At 33.3% G+C, this 15724-nt stretch overlaps 1 protein-coding gene across 1 annotated transcript; it reads right to left on the minus strand.

Moving 5' to 3' along the window:
* Positions 1 to 51: 51 nt before the first annotated feature.
* Positions 52 to 15630, minus strand: LOC121118187 (homeobox protein rough-like). Its single transcript, XM_040712740.2, has 3 exons — positions 15142 to 15630; positions 1500 to 1734; positions 52 to 229 (listed from the first exon to the last, which is right to left on the minus strand). Exons 1-3 carry the CDS (start codon positions 15620 to 15622, stop codon positions 52 to 54), a joined length of 894 nt encoding a protein of 297 aa, XP_040568674.2. The 5' UTR covers positions 15623 to 15630.
* Positions 15631 to 15724: the final 94 nt, after the last annotated feature.

Consider the following 15724-nt stretch of genomic DNA (forward strand, 5'->3'; position numbering starts at 1 on the left):
ATAGATAATTAATTAATAGATATGTATAAGTTAAAAATATGACGATGTGACTTAAATGGGATTTTCATTTTTCAATTCCTGAACTTGTTTGAAATGATTTGAAAGAGGATTTTGCTGAGGGGGTAAAGGCGTACCTCGATGAATAGGTCCACATGAACCAGGCTTATAGTAGCAATCTGAGCAAAGAAGGGAATACGATGACGGAGGAACAGATCCAAAAGCAATATACCTGTGTACACAGAAATTAATGTTGAGTTATATTAATGATATCTTACGAGATTAAGATAAAATAATTATATTAATAGAAAGAACTAGTGGTCTTAAAAATATTGAAAATTTTGCATCGATATTTATAAAAAAATAGCATTCATTTAATGTCAAAATATGCTTGTTCTAGCGAGTTAAAATAAACTTTCTATTGAAACTTTCTTTATTATAGACAGAAAATTTAGTTACTAACTAATTCAATGTTAATATAACTTTTATTAAAAAAAAATCCATGTTATTATTTTTCGTTTTTGGAATACTTACTTTAGAAAACATGGAGTCCTCTGATAATTTTCAGATAGAAAATTTGATCTCAATTTCGTGAGGTATATTACCCTGATAATAAGAAAGCCCTTTTAGATTCAACAGTTGCGGGCTTCATTAAATCTGAGTAACTAATTAGAGCTTGTAAATAATTTCTGTTCTTTCAGATGTTACTTTAAAAAGTTTAGTTCTGATATAGTTGGAGGTTTTGCTCTTATTGTTAGTGATACTTCATAAACCACCTAAGGTAATTAACAAGCTCCTATAAATGTAGTTTTTAAATTTTAAATGTAATCTAAAGTTCTCCCGATATCGAATTTTCCTCTTCGAAAGTAGATCAAAATGTCGAATTGACTAATTTATGAAAGGCCGTTTTTAAGAATCGAAACATTATTTTTTAATATTTCACTCCTGGGTATTTAATAATGCCATCAACTCTTACATCCTTTAATCTAAAAGGATGTTCCATTACGGGAATAAGAGTACAATTTGAGTATTCAGTGAGTTGATACAATTTGACTGAATTGAGTAAAACATCTGTTCTTTTCCAAAAAAATCTTGCTAATTAAATCTTTAAAATATAGCGAGTAAAAAAAAGGTTTATGTTTATCTGTTTGAATAAAAATATGGTAGACCACATTCATATCTTTGTTGTAAGAAATAAGATTGTAGTCATATTAATGAAATCTCACATGCGTTTTGTATATAGTATCGAGTGCGTATACAGGGTGATCTTTATATAGTGTTCTCCTCTATATATCACATTCATATATATTACTCTTGATCTAAGAAATGACAATGTAATCCTATTAATGAAATATTGTAGGCGTTTTGCATGTAGCATTGAGCGTGTATATAGTGCTCCAGGGCTTTCAAAAAACACTACTTGCGATCAAATCGTCTCTCCTGATATCGTTAATTCAATATCAATATTATAGTAAAATTCATCCATAGTACTAATAACATACCTATATTGCTGATCAATATGTGCCTTTTCGATTCTTTTATCCTTTGCCCGCCGATTCTGGAACCAAATTTTGATTTGAGTCTCTGTCAAGTCCAAATTCTCAGCTAATTCAAATCTTCGTGGTCTTGATATGTATTCATTCCTTTGGTATTCAACCTCCAATCGAAGGGTTTGATCTGACGTAAAAGTGGTTCTTTGGCGTCTTTGGCGGGATTCTCTTCGTTTCCTTCGTGCAACTATTGATGGAAAAGAGAGGAAATAGAGTTAGAAATACAATTAGTATAGCAGAAATAGAGCTAGAAATAATTGGTATGGGCAGGGGCTTGTCAGAAAAAGTCAAAGATTCAAATAAAAGCAAATGTTTAAAAAAACAAAAAAAAAGCTAATGTGCTCTTTAAGAATTTTAGAAAAGGAGAGCAGCTCAGTTGTCATGACTTTTCATTATATTTGCTACAAGCAGCTCTGAGATGAAGGAACTAAACCCAGATCCCACCCCATATCTAGCAATGATATAAGGAGGAATAACAACGATGTTGAACCTCAATTCTACTCCGAGTCCAACAAGGACTTACGCTTATATCTCTGCAACAAATCCTCAGTGTTGCTTTTCATCTTTCAAACACTAGTAATTATATCACTAGTTATTACTCCATCTTCATGAATAAAAAGATCATGATGACAGCTTTGGTAAATATAAAATAATGTTCAGGTAGCAATGAACTACGAAAGGAGAGCAATTTTTAAATTTCATATTTTTTAAAACTCTGAGTGTCCATTACAATCTGAATACTTCGAATTTTAGACTTCAACAAGATATAATTTATTACTTAAGAGTATAATTTCAACAAAATGAATACTAAAAACAAATGTGTGATACACGAGGCCCTAGTTTGCTATCTCAATCCTCTTCTCGTACGGTATGCTTTTGGTGGCGACTCGGAAAATCTTTTTCTAAGCAATCGACAGATAATTATGGCTTAAGGCATCCACTGCAAATGTATCCCTGTTATGGCGTCCCAGTGCTGGGTGACAGTGGATTTGAGGGCCTCGGTGTTTGGACACCCCATGTCTTCTACACCTTTTGGGTGCATGTCGAGGGGGTTGGCATTAGGGATGTAGGCGTCCAAAAGTATCAAAAAAGAGTTCGAAGGAAAACTAAAAAGAACTCTTTCAAAAGAGTCTTGCAACGAAGGAGATGGATTACTTATATTGCTGATGCTCAAAGTGGCCTCTCCATCCACTTTTTTTATAGCTGTGTGGACAGTCACGTCTGAAACCCCGAGATCTCTTGCATGGGCCCTAATATACATGAGGGGATTAGCTTGTGCAGTTTTCTTTAACTCCTCCGGTTCCAGTTTGGACTTTTTGACAGATTTCTTCTTCCTTTCCAGGGTTTCTGACTTGCTAACGGCGTAGACGGTGATCCTGGAGACACCCAACTAATTGGAGTGCAGGAATGGAAATTTGTTGATCACGTTCGAGTATCATTTTCTCTACTTGTATGTAAAATAAAGAGCTCAGGCTTATTTTATTTTGTAATTAATTGTTTATGCTTTAAAATATCGAAATATGAATTAATTTCAATCACTTTACCTTAATTACTTATTAAATTAGTAAGTGTTCAGATTTCAATGGACCACCCCGTATTATTAATTACAATTTGTGAAAAGAAATACAAATTTTGATAATATACATTAACTTTTTGAGAAAAAACTTAGTCTTCTCGACATATTTGACACCACTTTTTCAGCCAGGGGAAGGGGAGGGTTGTAGCATTCCTCTTCCATACCTTCTCATGTAGTCACGGACCTCCTGTCATATAGCTATGAACATCTCAGCAACTGTTACAGGTAGATTGTAGGCTATCCTAAGAGCTACCAAAAGATTTAGGTAAAGCTTACATATTATGTCATTTTTTTAAATATATAATCAGTAAAAAAACAGGCAAAATTTGATTCGTTCCCTAAACCTCGGCCATTGATGATTCAATTAAGTATAAATTCCCCCTAATTATCTTTGTAAAGACCTTCAAAGACTCAAGGCCCTTTATATATTTTGCCTGAGACTCTCTAACGAAAGGAGTCTCTCAGATCCAGAGATAATTGATTTCGCCTCTACATCAAAATATCTATTTGTTATTTTTGCATCACCTAATTAGTATTTACTTTCCAATTTGGACTCAAAGTTACTATTGTCAAACAGCCATAACATTCATTTATGACTTTGGCCCTCTATCGTTTACTAGCTATGTATCTCAAAAATAATGATAAAAAGGATGGGGAATAAATGGTTTGGGGAGCTGATAGCTCGGGGAGGGAAATGCTATGTGAAAAATGACAGAGGGCAGTCGTTCAAAGACGGTGTCCTGTTCCCATTTTTATTTTAATGTCCATTAAGTATTTTGACGCGTCGTCTCTATCTTTTTTTTTAACAGTGTAATAGCTCTCTTAATCCTAGATTGTTTCATTTAATTTTATTATTACCAGCCTTCTCAAAAGTCTCTGTACAGATTTTAATATGATATTAAGAGGTTTCCAGTAAACCTACTGTAAAGATCTGGACATATTTGGAAAATTCAGTACATCAGCTGCCGAATATTACGCATTTATAAACAATATCATGTAACTCAAGATCATGAAAGAGAAAACAATTAAAGTGGCAACTTTAATTGCCATATCTGAGGTGATCAGAATCACTGACGTGTCTAGGAGGACTGTTTTAAGCTCCCCAAAACGGCTGAGGGATGGTGAAGACCCTAATGACCTACCCTGGACTGGCAGACCAGCTAAGCTTAAGGTTCAAGAACGTGGAAGCAGCCTTCAAGGCCAATCCAAAAATGAAAACTTTTGCCAAGAACATGTCAGAGCTAATAGTGTCCACGGCGGTGAAAAAGGCTAGTAATCAGTCTCTCAGACATTGTGGAAAGGTATCTTAAAGCTGTACAAATACAGGAAGTCCATCTCGAGCGTTCTAAGCTCCTTTTGAACAGCTTGAAGCATAATGGTGCACGAATTCTCATCTTCTCTGACGAGAAGACATTCACTGTCAATCCAGTTATCAATAAGCAGAATGATAGGGTAATTTCCTTCAACAAGGCCGATTATGACCTCAATAAGATATAAAGCATCGAGTAACGACATCTATGATAATGTTAGAGTCGTAGCATCAACTGGGAACCAGATGCCGCAAGTGAAGTTCCCGAAGAACTACAAGCTGTCTGGCGAGGACTACTTGGAGATTTTGGAGACAAAGATCTAAAGGTATTTCTTGAAAATTGCCAAGGAGTCTCCATACTTCTTCCAATAATATGGAGCGCCTGTACACACCTCAAATCCTGGTTGACAAAAAAATATTTTCTTTCGGCCTAAGAACTTCTGCCCCTCCCCAGGGCCTGCATAAATCGCCACAACAATATTGATGACCTCAAAGTATCTGTGAACAAATTCTGGATATCCAAACGGAAGAAATACATCATCAACGTGTGTAAGGCCTTCAGAGGTCGCCTAGAGCGTGTCATTGAAGCCAATGACACCGACATTGATTAAATTATTTTAAAATAAACCTGTCAAACTTCATGAATATGATTTGTAAGTCACAAAAATTGCAAAGACTTTTGAAAAGCCCTGTATAGTGTATATTAAAAGTGTAGAAAATTAAATAAAGGCATTATAATATTTGGGTTAAGTTATGATAATTTTTAGAAAATTATCGATTAGAGATCCGTCGAGATTTGTAGAGTTCGATTAATACTCATATCCAACACTAATTTTTATTATAATAGGTAGGTACAACTTAAAAGTATCCTATTCATTTAAAATGTTCTTTCTCATGAAAGATTACATCTTTCTCTCACGAAGATGATGATTTTTTTTACTCTCCTTCAGTTATTCTCCATTTCTTCGTGCTCAAATCTATTAATTTGGTCAGAAAAAAGTAACTCACAAACACACACACACACAAAACAAATACTGATGACTATGATAAAGACTTTTTTTATTTTTAGTAATTTATTGTTTCGTAATTTTAATTACACTTTGCCACACAATCAATGTACATAACATTAAAGAAAAAGAAAATTTCACATTTTTATTTGAGGCAAAGGGTATCATAGATGGAAATAATATGACAATGAAAGAGGGAGCGGTTTTTTATAGTTGCAATCAGAAAAGGTTTTATTTTTATTTTCCAAGCTGTTATCATCAGTGCTGTCGCTGACTTGTGTCCCCCTAAAAGTTTTGAAGGCCCCACCCCCAAATTTTATATAGAATAGACAAGAAACCTCATAATAACCTATTAAAATCAGTGCAAATACTTTTTTAAAACCCAATACCAATACAATTAATAGAAACATTAGAATCTGGGATAAAGACAGCTTATTACACTATTAGAAAGATAGATATCAGTTGTTAAAGTACATAATAGACAGTAAAAACAAAGTGGGAACAGATCCCCGTCCTTTTACCCACAAACATTTCACTCCCCGAGCCACCTATCCCATTGACCCCTTCCCTTTTAATCTTTATTATTGAGAAGTACAGATAGTTAACGATAGAGGACTAGAGTCGTAAATGAATGTTATAGTTGTTAGGAGCAGTTGTTGGGCAATGCTACTTTTGAGTTCGAATTAGAGAGTAATTAATTAATTTGGGGATGCAAAAATGCTCAATAAATATTTTCATGTAAAGGCAAAATCATTCGTCTTCGCATATGAGAGACCCCTTTTGTTAGAGAGCAAATTAAATAAATGGACTTCTTGAATCTTTGAGTAAACCCGATGCCGATTTTGATACAATTCTAGTAAAAATTTACGCTACTGATTCCGATTCTATAGTATTTTAAATAATAGTTAAAAAATATACTTGATATTTAAAATTTTTTCAAAAATATACAACTATTGACAAAAAATTAAATTTTTAGAAGAAAAATTTTGGAAGAAATAAATTCACAGCTGTTCACAAAAAATAATTAGTTAAATAAGAGTAATAAATAAGAATTTGAATCGCAAATTAAACATTATTTTCCCAATCCCAATTCCAGAAAAAATCACCTATTCCGATTAATCGTCCCATCACTAGTTATTACGTCATTTCGGCTGACAAAATTACAGGTCAAGGTGTTAGACCTTGTTCCTTTAAGACAGTTAGCACCTTTCAGACTCATGGAATTCAATATACGAATACATTGGTAACTGAAGTACGATGTATTTTCTCAGTCATGAATAAGTGGAAATGTCCCCTGTGAAATTCTCCAGATGCAAGTGAACAAAAAGACTCGGACCCTTAATGGATCATTTCTATTTATACCTTGGTAATACATATAATGTACTATTATTTCGTTAAATGAGTTAATGATGAATTGACATCATCCCTTTGTTGAGATCGAGTAAAGGAAGAAAAGATAAAAAATAAAAAAATAAAATTAGCCTTTTAGATAAATATCTATTAAAGATGTGTAGCTCTAGGTTTATTAGATACAAAGCAAAAAAGAAAAAAACATCTGCAGGTAATATTATTAATTAAAATAATACCCTTTTTCTATAACAATAAATCACTCAGTCTCAGTGGAGAGGCGTCATGATGAGTAAGCAGCTTTCCTGATCAGGTCAGTCTTCAAGTTTGAGAAGCAAATAACCTACTCTATTTGCAATAAAACATTTCCACATAACGTCATTATTATGGAAGTTGGAGTTTTTGGGGGCTTCAACAACCAAGTTTTATAAGAAATAATTATGTCAATTTAGATGTAAAAATGGAATAAAAAATATATATGTATCGTGGAAGAGGCAGAGTGTCCTTGTTGAGATCCGTGCCTGACGAGACAATGCTGAAATTTCAAATTTTTAAGAGTCCTTTATCTGCAGAGTCAAAAATGAATTGCAAGAGTATAAAAGTGACAGCAAGGCTCAGTTCCATGCTACACTACAAAGAAAACGTTCATCTGTTTGTAATTTAAAAAAAAATCTTTGTTGGACCCAGTGTTTGGCCAAGCTCATCGGACATAAACCCCATTGACTTCTTAGTATGGGGTGCAGTTGAGTAACACACCAACAAATCCCCCTACAGCTCAAAATCCGAGCTGTTCAGGATCCTGAAGAAATTATGGAATCTGTCAATGAAGACTCGTATCAAGAACTGCTTCCATTTCCAAGGCCGAGTCGAGCCCGTAATTAATGCCAAAGTCTATTATATTGAATAATAATAACTTTTTTTATTCAAATTTCATTTAGCATCGATTATAATCAAAATCGAAAGATTAGTTTAGTGGAAACTCCATTAAAAAATTGTTTTGGAGGCTTAATAAAGATTGCATGATATGGACAGTATACAAATAACTAGGTTTGCCAGCTTTCTGAAAAGAAATAGAAGACAGCTTGTTGGCAGTATCGGTCGACCCAATTGCATTCATCTTTCCTTGCGTGGCGATTTTTTAACTATTGGATTCTGAATTGAATTAGATGCATATTTTTGAGTGACATGAACATATGGAAAACAAATTATTATTCAACAATTCACTTTAATCATAAACAAAATCAACTGAATAAGATAATAATATTTCTTAAAGAGAAAGAGGGTGCTTTTTTTCTAAATACATGAGGATTAAGTTTTTCAAGGGACGGTTGGTAACCCTACATATAATTGCCTTATTTTTAAATGAGACCCATCCCAGCTGGTCCATAGCTACCTTCTTTAAAGGGCCGAATTAGTTCGGTCCCCTATATAAAACGGATCTAGGATTTTCAGTCCGAAATCCAACACTACATACTATAAATCTATAAAATAATTACTTAAAAATGTCTTTTAGATTTGAAAAATAGGATAATTTTTTCCTTTCCGTCCAGGAAATTCGTATCTTGCATGAAAATATTTACACGTACATATATTGTGCATGCATCGTTCATGAATAGACAAAATAACATTAAGATCATTTTTTATTATTATTTTATTCATGAAACAGTAAATACATACATCCATAGATATTTATTCTGTCGACTAATTGTTCGTGGGAAAGAGATCACCCTAAGTAGCATGTTCTATGCAGATGACGCATACGTCTGGGTCTACATTAATTGCTTAAGTTCTAAAATAATTATAATTATTGATCATTTAGAAATAATGATTTGATAATACTAATATAATTTACTATATACAGGGTGTAACAACGAAATCCGGGGCTTGAAATTTCTGGGTCTTTTCGGGATATATGACGACAAAATTGTGAAGCGTTTTTTTTTCTGGTGAAGTATACAGGGTTGATCTTATATTGTGGCACACATGTTCGTACATTCAATTTTTTAAGAGTAAAATTTAAAGAAAAGGTTTTGTGAGGATATTTATTTAACAAAATCCTCCGAAAATAGTGAGTGGCACAACTTTTATTCAATATCTGAGCCCTCAGCTCTAATAATTGCCTTAATACGAGGCCTACATCCCTTGCAGGCTTTGACTATATAGTCAGACTCAAGCCTGGTCCACTCCTTTTTTGATGGAAGCACATACCTCTTCTTCAGATGCTCCTACATAGAGTAGTCCTAAGGTTTTGCGCCTGTGGCGGCCACATGTTGAAATTCAAAAGTAAGGAAAGTTAAATCTCAGGAAGGTCGTATTCTTAGTGAAAACAAACTTGTCCCTGAACCTTTCTCTGACCATGGGTAGCACTTTCTTATTCAGAAGTTCATTTAAGCATCTAACATTGAGCTTCTCCGTTTTCTCCACAAAAATGGGAGGATATGCTGACCAGAACGCCCAAGACAAAGGTTCTGGCTGATTTTTTTTTTTTTGTGAAGACGTGTCTCACTCAAGCTGAACCCGAGCTCCTTGGATATGGACATAGGGATATGCCGCGTGAGAGAAGCTTTAAATTTTTACTATTTTGTTGCTCCATTTTACTCGTTCTCGTTTGTTTTGCTTTTAATTGAGTCGAAGCTTTACATAGGAAATCTTGAGTTACAAAACCTATCTTTCACCGAGTTTGACGATAATTGACGAATACAATTCCGATTTATTAAAATTTAAAAAAAAATGTAACACTACATCAGATCGCCCTGTACTTATAAACGCTTCATTTAGAAGCCAAAACATCGCTATAGAGTCAACAACAGAAGATTTCAATCCCATTACATTTTCAGAGGCAGAATACGTTGTTGTGATGATTTTGGTGAGAAACGATCCAAATATTAGCAATTCTAAGATCTCAAAGATCAAAGGCAATACTCCACAGAAGAAGGATTACAGAGTTGAGGAAGACCCTGTTTGGTAACAAGGACCCAATGGCGAGTGAATACAAGGAAAGATGTGTCCCAGTAGAGCAGGATGAACGTCTTAGCTCTCCCAACCTGAAATCGAGGGATTATTTTGTCTGGAGCTACCATTAGTCAAATATCAAGAGAGGTCCACATACCACCTAGAAGTACCTGATCGACTACAGTGGCATAGGATGCAATAATTGAGATTAAGCTCTAGTTTTCAGGACCTGCGTGCGGTTCAGGATCCGAATCGAAGCTGTTATATATTATATAGTGAAATATATTTTTAATCATTTGATCTGCTATTAAGTCTTTGTTTTTTGAATAAACATTTAAAAAAAGGACCATTTTATGTTAATTTAAAGAAGATAGGTCAAAATCGCCGATTTCATTGTTATTTGTAGAAATAATCTGGATAAACAATTTAAAGTCTTTCGTTTTTAGGGTACATATTTTTTACTTCACTTACAGTGGAGGCCAAGGCCCCTTCCAGGAGCGTATTTTTGAGGGGACATTAGCAGTGTTGCATTTTGGCATGTTAAAAAAAGAAACCGAAAATCAACATAATATGTCTGACAATTTGAATTAATTTTCGGAGGAGAGTAGCTTAGTTTTCATGACGTTACAAGCAGCTGTGGTCGGGGTGATGGAGAGAGAAATAAACAAAGACATAGTCAAGAATTACTCCGACATCGATCCTCTGAGTCCAACAAGGACTTACAATTATAACAGGGTTACTCTACGGTTTATTTAGTACATGTTCAATTCAGTTTTTTATTTTCAATTATAGTTTGTATGTAGTAGAAAAGGAAGTTCACTCCTCATTAATTAGATAATAATTATTACAGCATAGGAAAATAAAATTACCTCTTCAGGTTGCCAACACAAAAAAAACAAAAAAAACCGGCTAGCTAAAAAATGCTACCGATTTGTATTACTGGATATTATAGACCCATGCTCTGTGCTAGATAATGCCAAATAGGGCTTACAAAGCGTAGATTTGCAAGGTCCAGGGTCGGAGGATTTAGTCACTTTTTATGTATTAAAGCATAAACAATAAGTTACAAATAAAAAATCTGAGCTTTTTAGCTTACGTACAAGTAGAGAAATTGACACCTAGAACCTTATTTTCGAATTCCCATTTGCGTATTCCTTGACGCTAGGCGTCTCCAGAACAACTGTCTACGCAGTCAGCAAGTCTGAAACGTCAAAAAGGCCCAACTGGACCAGGAGGGGAAAAAGAAAACAGCCAAGACCAATCCCCTCAAGTCCATTTTTAATAAATTATATCTTGTTAAATTTTAAAATTCAAAGTGTTCAGATTTTAATGCACCAATCGGTATATAGTTTTGTGTTTTAGAGAAAAGGATCTTCAGAGTTCCTTATGGGTGATTGAAAGAGTAATGGGGAGGTACCTAATATGTAATTAGAGAATTGACAAGATAATATTATTTCATCATAATATCGTGATCCTACTACCTACAAGAATAACAAGATAGATAGAATTACAAACATAGAAAACAAGCCCTTATTAACCAACACTACAACATGCGATACAAGAAATTAAAACTCTGAAATGAGAGATCACACCAATAATTACCAAATTACAACCATCACCTTATTCATCTATGACTATGTGTGTGTGTGTGTGTGTAGCTCGTGTTCTTTTAAACACATCACCCCCTCGGTCTTTTAATTTGTTCACTACCCCCAACAGAACACCTTTAAAGGTGGACAGGTGTGAAGTATGGAACTGACAATTAAAAAATTATGTATCTTATACTTGTTAGTTTTCTACGCTATACAACTCATTCAATGTGTATTTTTTGCTGTTCTTATATCAATATCATGACATGTGCTCACTCACTCAGTCATAGGTGGCTTCTCTCTACCCTTGGAAATATATACCTATTTTTTAATTAATTTTTGTCATCTTGTTACTAATTATTCATGTACAATATTAGATGACAGGCACTTCATTCTAATCAATTTATGTATCTACATAGTTATATCCTTCCAAGAGATTCTCCAGGTTGATTTTGATAAGTATGTATTTACTTATCTTAAGTCTCAATAAAGAGTTTTGACGTGACGTCACAATTTTGATGTCATCCATATTGGGGGCATAAACAACCAAGTTTTATAACAATATAAATCCATTTTTCATTGGTATTAAGGAAAATAGTGAACTAAAAGGACTTAAAGCCTTACTGTCTATCGAAAATATATCCCTCTAATGCCTAGTTTTATTATATATCTGACCCTAAAATGTATTAAAAATATGTTGATATATCAATATAGAATCTTATTTCCGTGTTGTAGATAGAAATTAAATATTATATTAATGGAAAAAATAACATATTTTTCTTTAACTGTAATAATTTTCTCGTCCGTAATCAATCAAAAAAAAAAAAAAAAAAGGGTACAATTTAAGACATTTTATGAACTTTCAGTAATTATTACTTTGATTTTATTCAAATATCACCGTTTACTATTGGCATCAAGTAGCCTTTATTTATTCGTAAAGCCATTTGATGGTGTTTTAACATAACAAGGTTTATAGGAAATTTGTCCATTTTATGTAGTAAAAATATCAACTTTGAGCCCCCCCCAAAGATGGCGTCTCCTTCAATTATGGTGCAATTTATGACGTCAGTGATATGGCTCGTACACTTTTATTATATAAACAAAGATGTTAATAACTTTTTTAATACTAGTTTTACATAATTTCTTAAATATTCCAACCTCTACAACAATACATTTCTCCACCCTTTTACTAAAACTTTAAGACACAAACAACCATTTTGGCTCAATTTTTAACTTAGGAGGTCTTCTAGGTGATAAGTATCAGGGCTGTGGACTCGCAGGGGAACTCCGAATCGTCTAAATTTAGTGCAAGTCTAGAGTTTCTGTTTTGTATTATTGATAAAAGTTTATTAGGGCTCCCGTCAGTTTAGTACTGAATAGTCCGTTTTTATTTACCCAGCTCTCCAAATGGTAGTTGCATGGGTAGTATGTTGAGAATAATTCAGTGTTTAATTATAAATTACCCTCTAGCTCAAGGAAAATAGCATTGAAGAAATATCCTTCCTTGTATGAGCACACTGGGATATACAAACGCTTGTTGCTTATTTTTTCTTAAATATCATTTGTAAATATACATATATCCAAACGAAAATGTTCAGTTTTGAAGATAATGTTTATTTTCCGTTTTTATGAAAATCTAAGCTCTATTACTAAAGTTTCTATAACTTTTTTATATGGACCACTTTGCAGAGTATGAAAGTGTTTTTTTTCAAATTTTTGTCCTAGTGTTCATCAAGATTGATAGACAGGTTGCAATTTAGACTCGAGACTCGATCTTGAATTTCAAAACAGACTCAAAGCTCGGTCTTTAAGTTCAAGTCGGACTCGGACTCGCCCTGAAATTTCAGTGTGTTAACAGCCTTGGTAGGTATCACATGTCTTTTTCTCAATGTTGCTCCACAGATAGTGGTCAATGTAATTTCGGTTTGGGGATCTAGGAGTCCAAAGTTCCTTCTATTAAAATCCCACTGGTCCTAATTTTATATTATGTAAGTAGGATTTATGTGTGGCTAAAAGCTACATCTTGAGTCTGTACCTACTTCTCAATCTCATAGGAGCTGTGAAGAACAAAAAAACACTGTGGGCCAAAATACTTTGGTATTGGATACTTTCCAAAATGGATTTACTCAGATTGTAAAAAAAGTTTTTCCATCACTTCTAATTACTACTAACATCATGCCCATTAAGGATACTTTGATCTTCATATATATTTAGCACTTGGACCGCATCCTCATATTGTACCGGGTGCTCTTGGAATTGCACCCGCAGTCAACATTGAATATTTTATAAATAAAATAAACAGTAAATAATCTGGTCATACACTTTCTTCTGTAGGTCAGAAATTTCGAAATAACTTTGATATTTACTCACGGATAATAATAACTAAAGCAAATTAATAAAGCTCTTGAGTCCACAAAACATCTCCAAATGTTTTGTTGTAAATTTTTGCTTCATTGAGTGTCTGAGCGATATTTAAAAATACTGTAGATAAATAGGAAGAGGGTTGGCTTTTATAGTGAACAAAAATAAAATTACAGAGCAATTCTTTATATGTTTTTAAACTCTTCACTACGCAATTTTATTTCAAATTCTATATAAAAAGATAAGTTGCCTTTTATCTAAAAAAAAAAAAAAAAAAAAAATCTCTTAACTCGTTGAAATCCCAACAATTTGTCTTAAAAGACTCCATCATAGATGTTAGACCACGTAATGAAGGGTTCAATTTGAATATAAGTTTTTTTTAGTTTTTGAATAATTTTTGTGAAATAGTTTTTATAAAATCTACATAATGTGGGGCTCCTATTTTTTGAAAATCAAACGCTGTGACCCCCCTAAAAAAATGTCATGCTAAGGAGATAATAATGTTTTAGGGAAACTACCTCAATTTGCCGGATTATTAATAAATAATTCAAATCAAATTTGGGAAAATATTTTTTTAAAGCTTTAAAAAAGACATTTGAGTATAATTTTTTTTTTTCAATAAATTATATTTTGTTTGTAACCTTTTCTTATAGAAGACATGATCTTGGTGACCTTTCTATAGAAAAAGTAAGTTCTTTATGACATATTTTAGAAGAACATTTTTAAAAGACGTATTCTTGATAACTTTTATTTATTAATGCTTTTCTGACATTAAAATTGTAGTATATTAATTTAATTTCTTGTCTTTTTTAAGATAATATAACAAATTAATTCCCCAAAAATACTTTATTTGGCCTAAAATGGGAATGCAGTTCCATTTAATCTGCTTACATCTCCTATGCCTATGCATAAATATCATTTCAAGGTAGAAATTAGTAATAGAGATCGATCATGGTCTCGTCTCGTGTCCTTAAAGCCGTACCATCGACCTTTGATAGAAATGGTCTTGTTGACAAGACAAAAGTAACTTAATAAAAAAAATCATTTTCTAAAATCTTAAACACAATAAAATATATGTGATGTGTCAACACAAAATCTATCTTGAATAAATATCAAGAAAGGAGAAATTTTCACTTGTGGGCTTTATATTCAATTTTGAGGGTTAACTTGAAATACCCAATAGCATTTATTATAGTTAAAGACATTCATTTGATTTAGGAGACAATATTTGACCCGATATAATTTGTTTTGTTATGTTATTTTAATCTAATTATGACTGGGAATTTTCGGAATATTTAAGTGTAATTTTATTTACAGAAATAGACGATAATTAAATGTAAAATATAATCCAAATTTAATTTTGAGAACGATTATGGTTTTTCTGTTGACGGACCACACACATAAATAATACGATTAAACAATAAAAGACGGCTTATTTATAACTATAACTCACGAAATGCGGCAAGTCCTCCATTAAAAGGAAAATCCGTTAACAAACTATTCTGTTGCTCCTGGTGAGAATGAGGTAAAGGATAGGAATGAAGCTTAGGATGAGGATGATTAAAATGAGAGTTCCAATATTCCGAATCCGGAACCAGAGGGAAGGAAAACACCTTTGCTTCCCGACTCTCAGACTCTTCATCCAAATCTTCTTCATCAGCCCCAAGATGGGGCAGGGGTGGGGAAGAAGAAGAAGAGGAGGAGGAATGGGTAGTAAAATCCTCATAGAGTTTGGCGAAGAATTCTCGAGGAGAGGATGTTTTCTTTTTGTCAAATGAGAGGTTGCGTGCAGAGGTAATATTGGGATCGTTGCGTTGAGGGATGATCATGGGATCATTATTGCTATCGATATTTTTCCTATCTTCTTCGTTCATCATGATATGTGTATGTAGTTCCAGCAATGGAGAGGGTTCACATCTGAATAAAAAGTCCATGTGGGATGGTTATTTATTATTATTATTATTGCTCTACCTATTTTACTATCATCATTCCAATAATGAAGGTGGGGAAATAGAGAAAAAGAGAGAGAGCTAACC

The sequence above is a fragment of the Lepeophtheirus salmonis genome, chromosome 1 (genome assembly GCF_016086655.4).
Source record: "Lepeophtheirus salmonis chromosome 1, UVic_Lsal_1.4, whole genome shotgun sequence".
Lineage (NCBI taxonomy): Eukaryota > Metazoa > Arthropoda > Copepoda > Siphonostomatoida > Caligidae > Lepeophtheirus > Lepeophtheirus salmonis.

Coding starts and splice junctions, on each gene's coding strand:
- LOC121118187 (XM_040712740.2), bottom strand. CDS start 15,622: ATGGACTTTTTATTCAGATGTGAACCCTCTCCATTGCTGGAACTACAT. Junction 1,735..15,141: donor TGGAGGACTTGCCGCATTTC/GTGAGTTATAGT, acceptor TTCCATCAATAG/TTGCACGAAGGAAACGAAGA. Junction 230..1,499: donor CATATTGATCAGCAATATAG/GTATGTTATTAG, acceptor CTGTGTACACAG/GTATATTGCTTTTGGATCTG.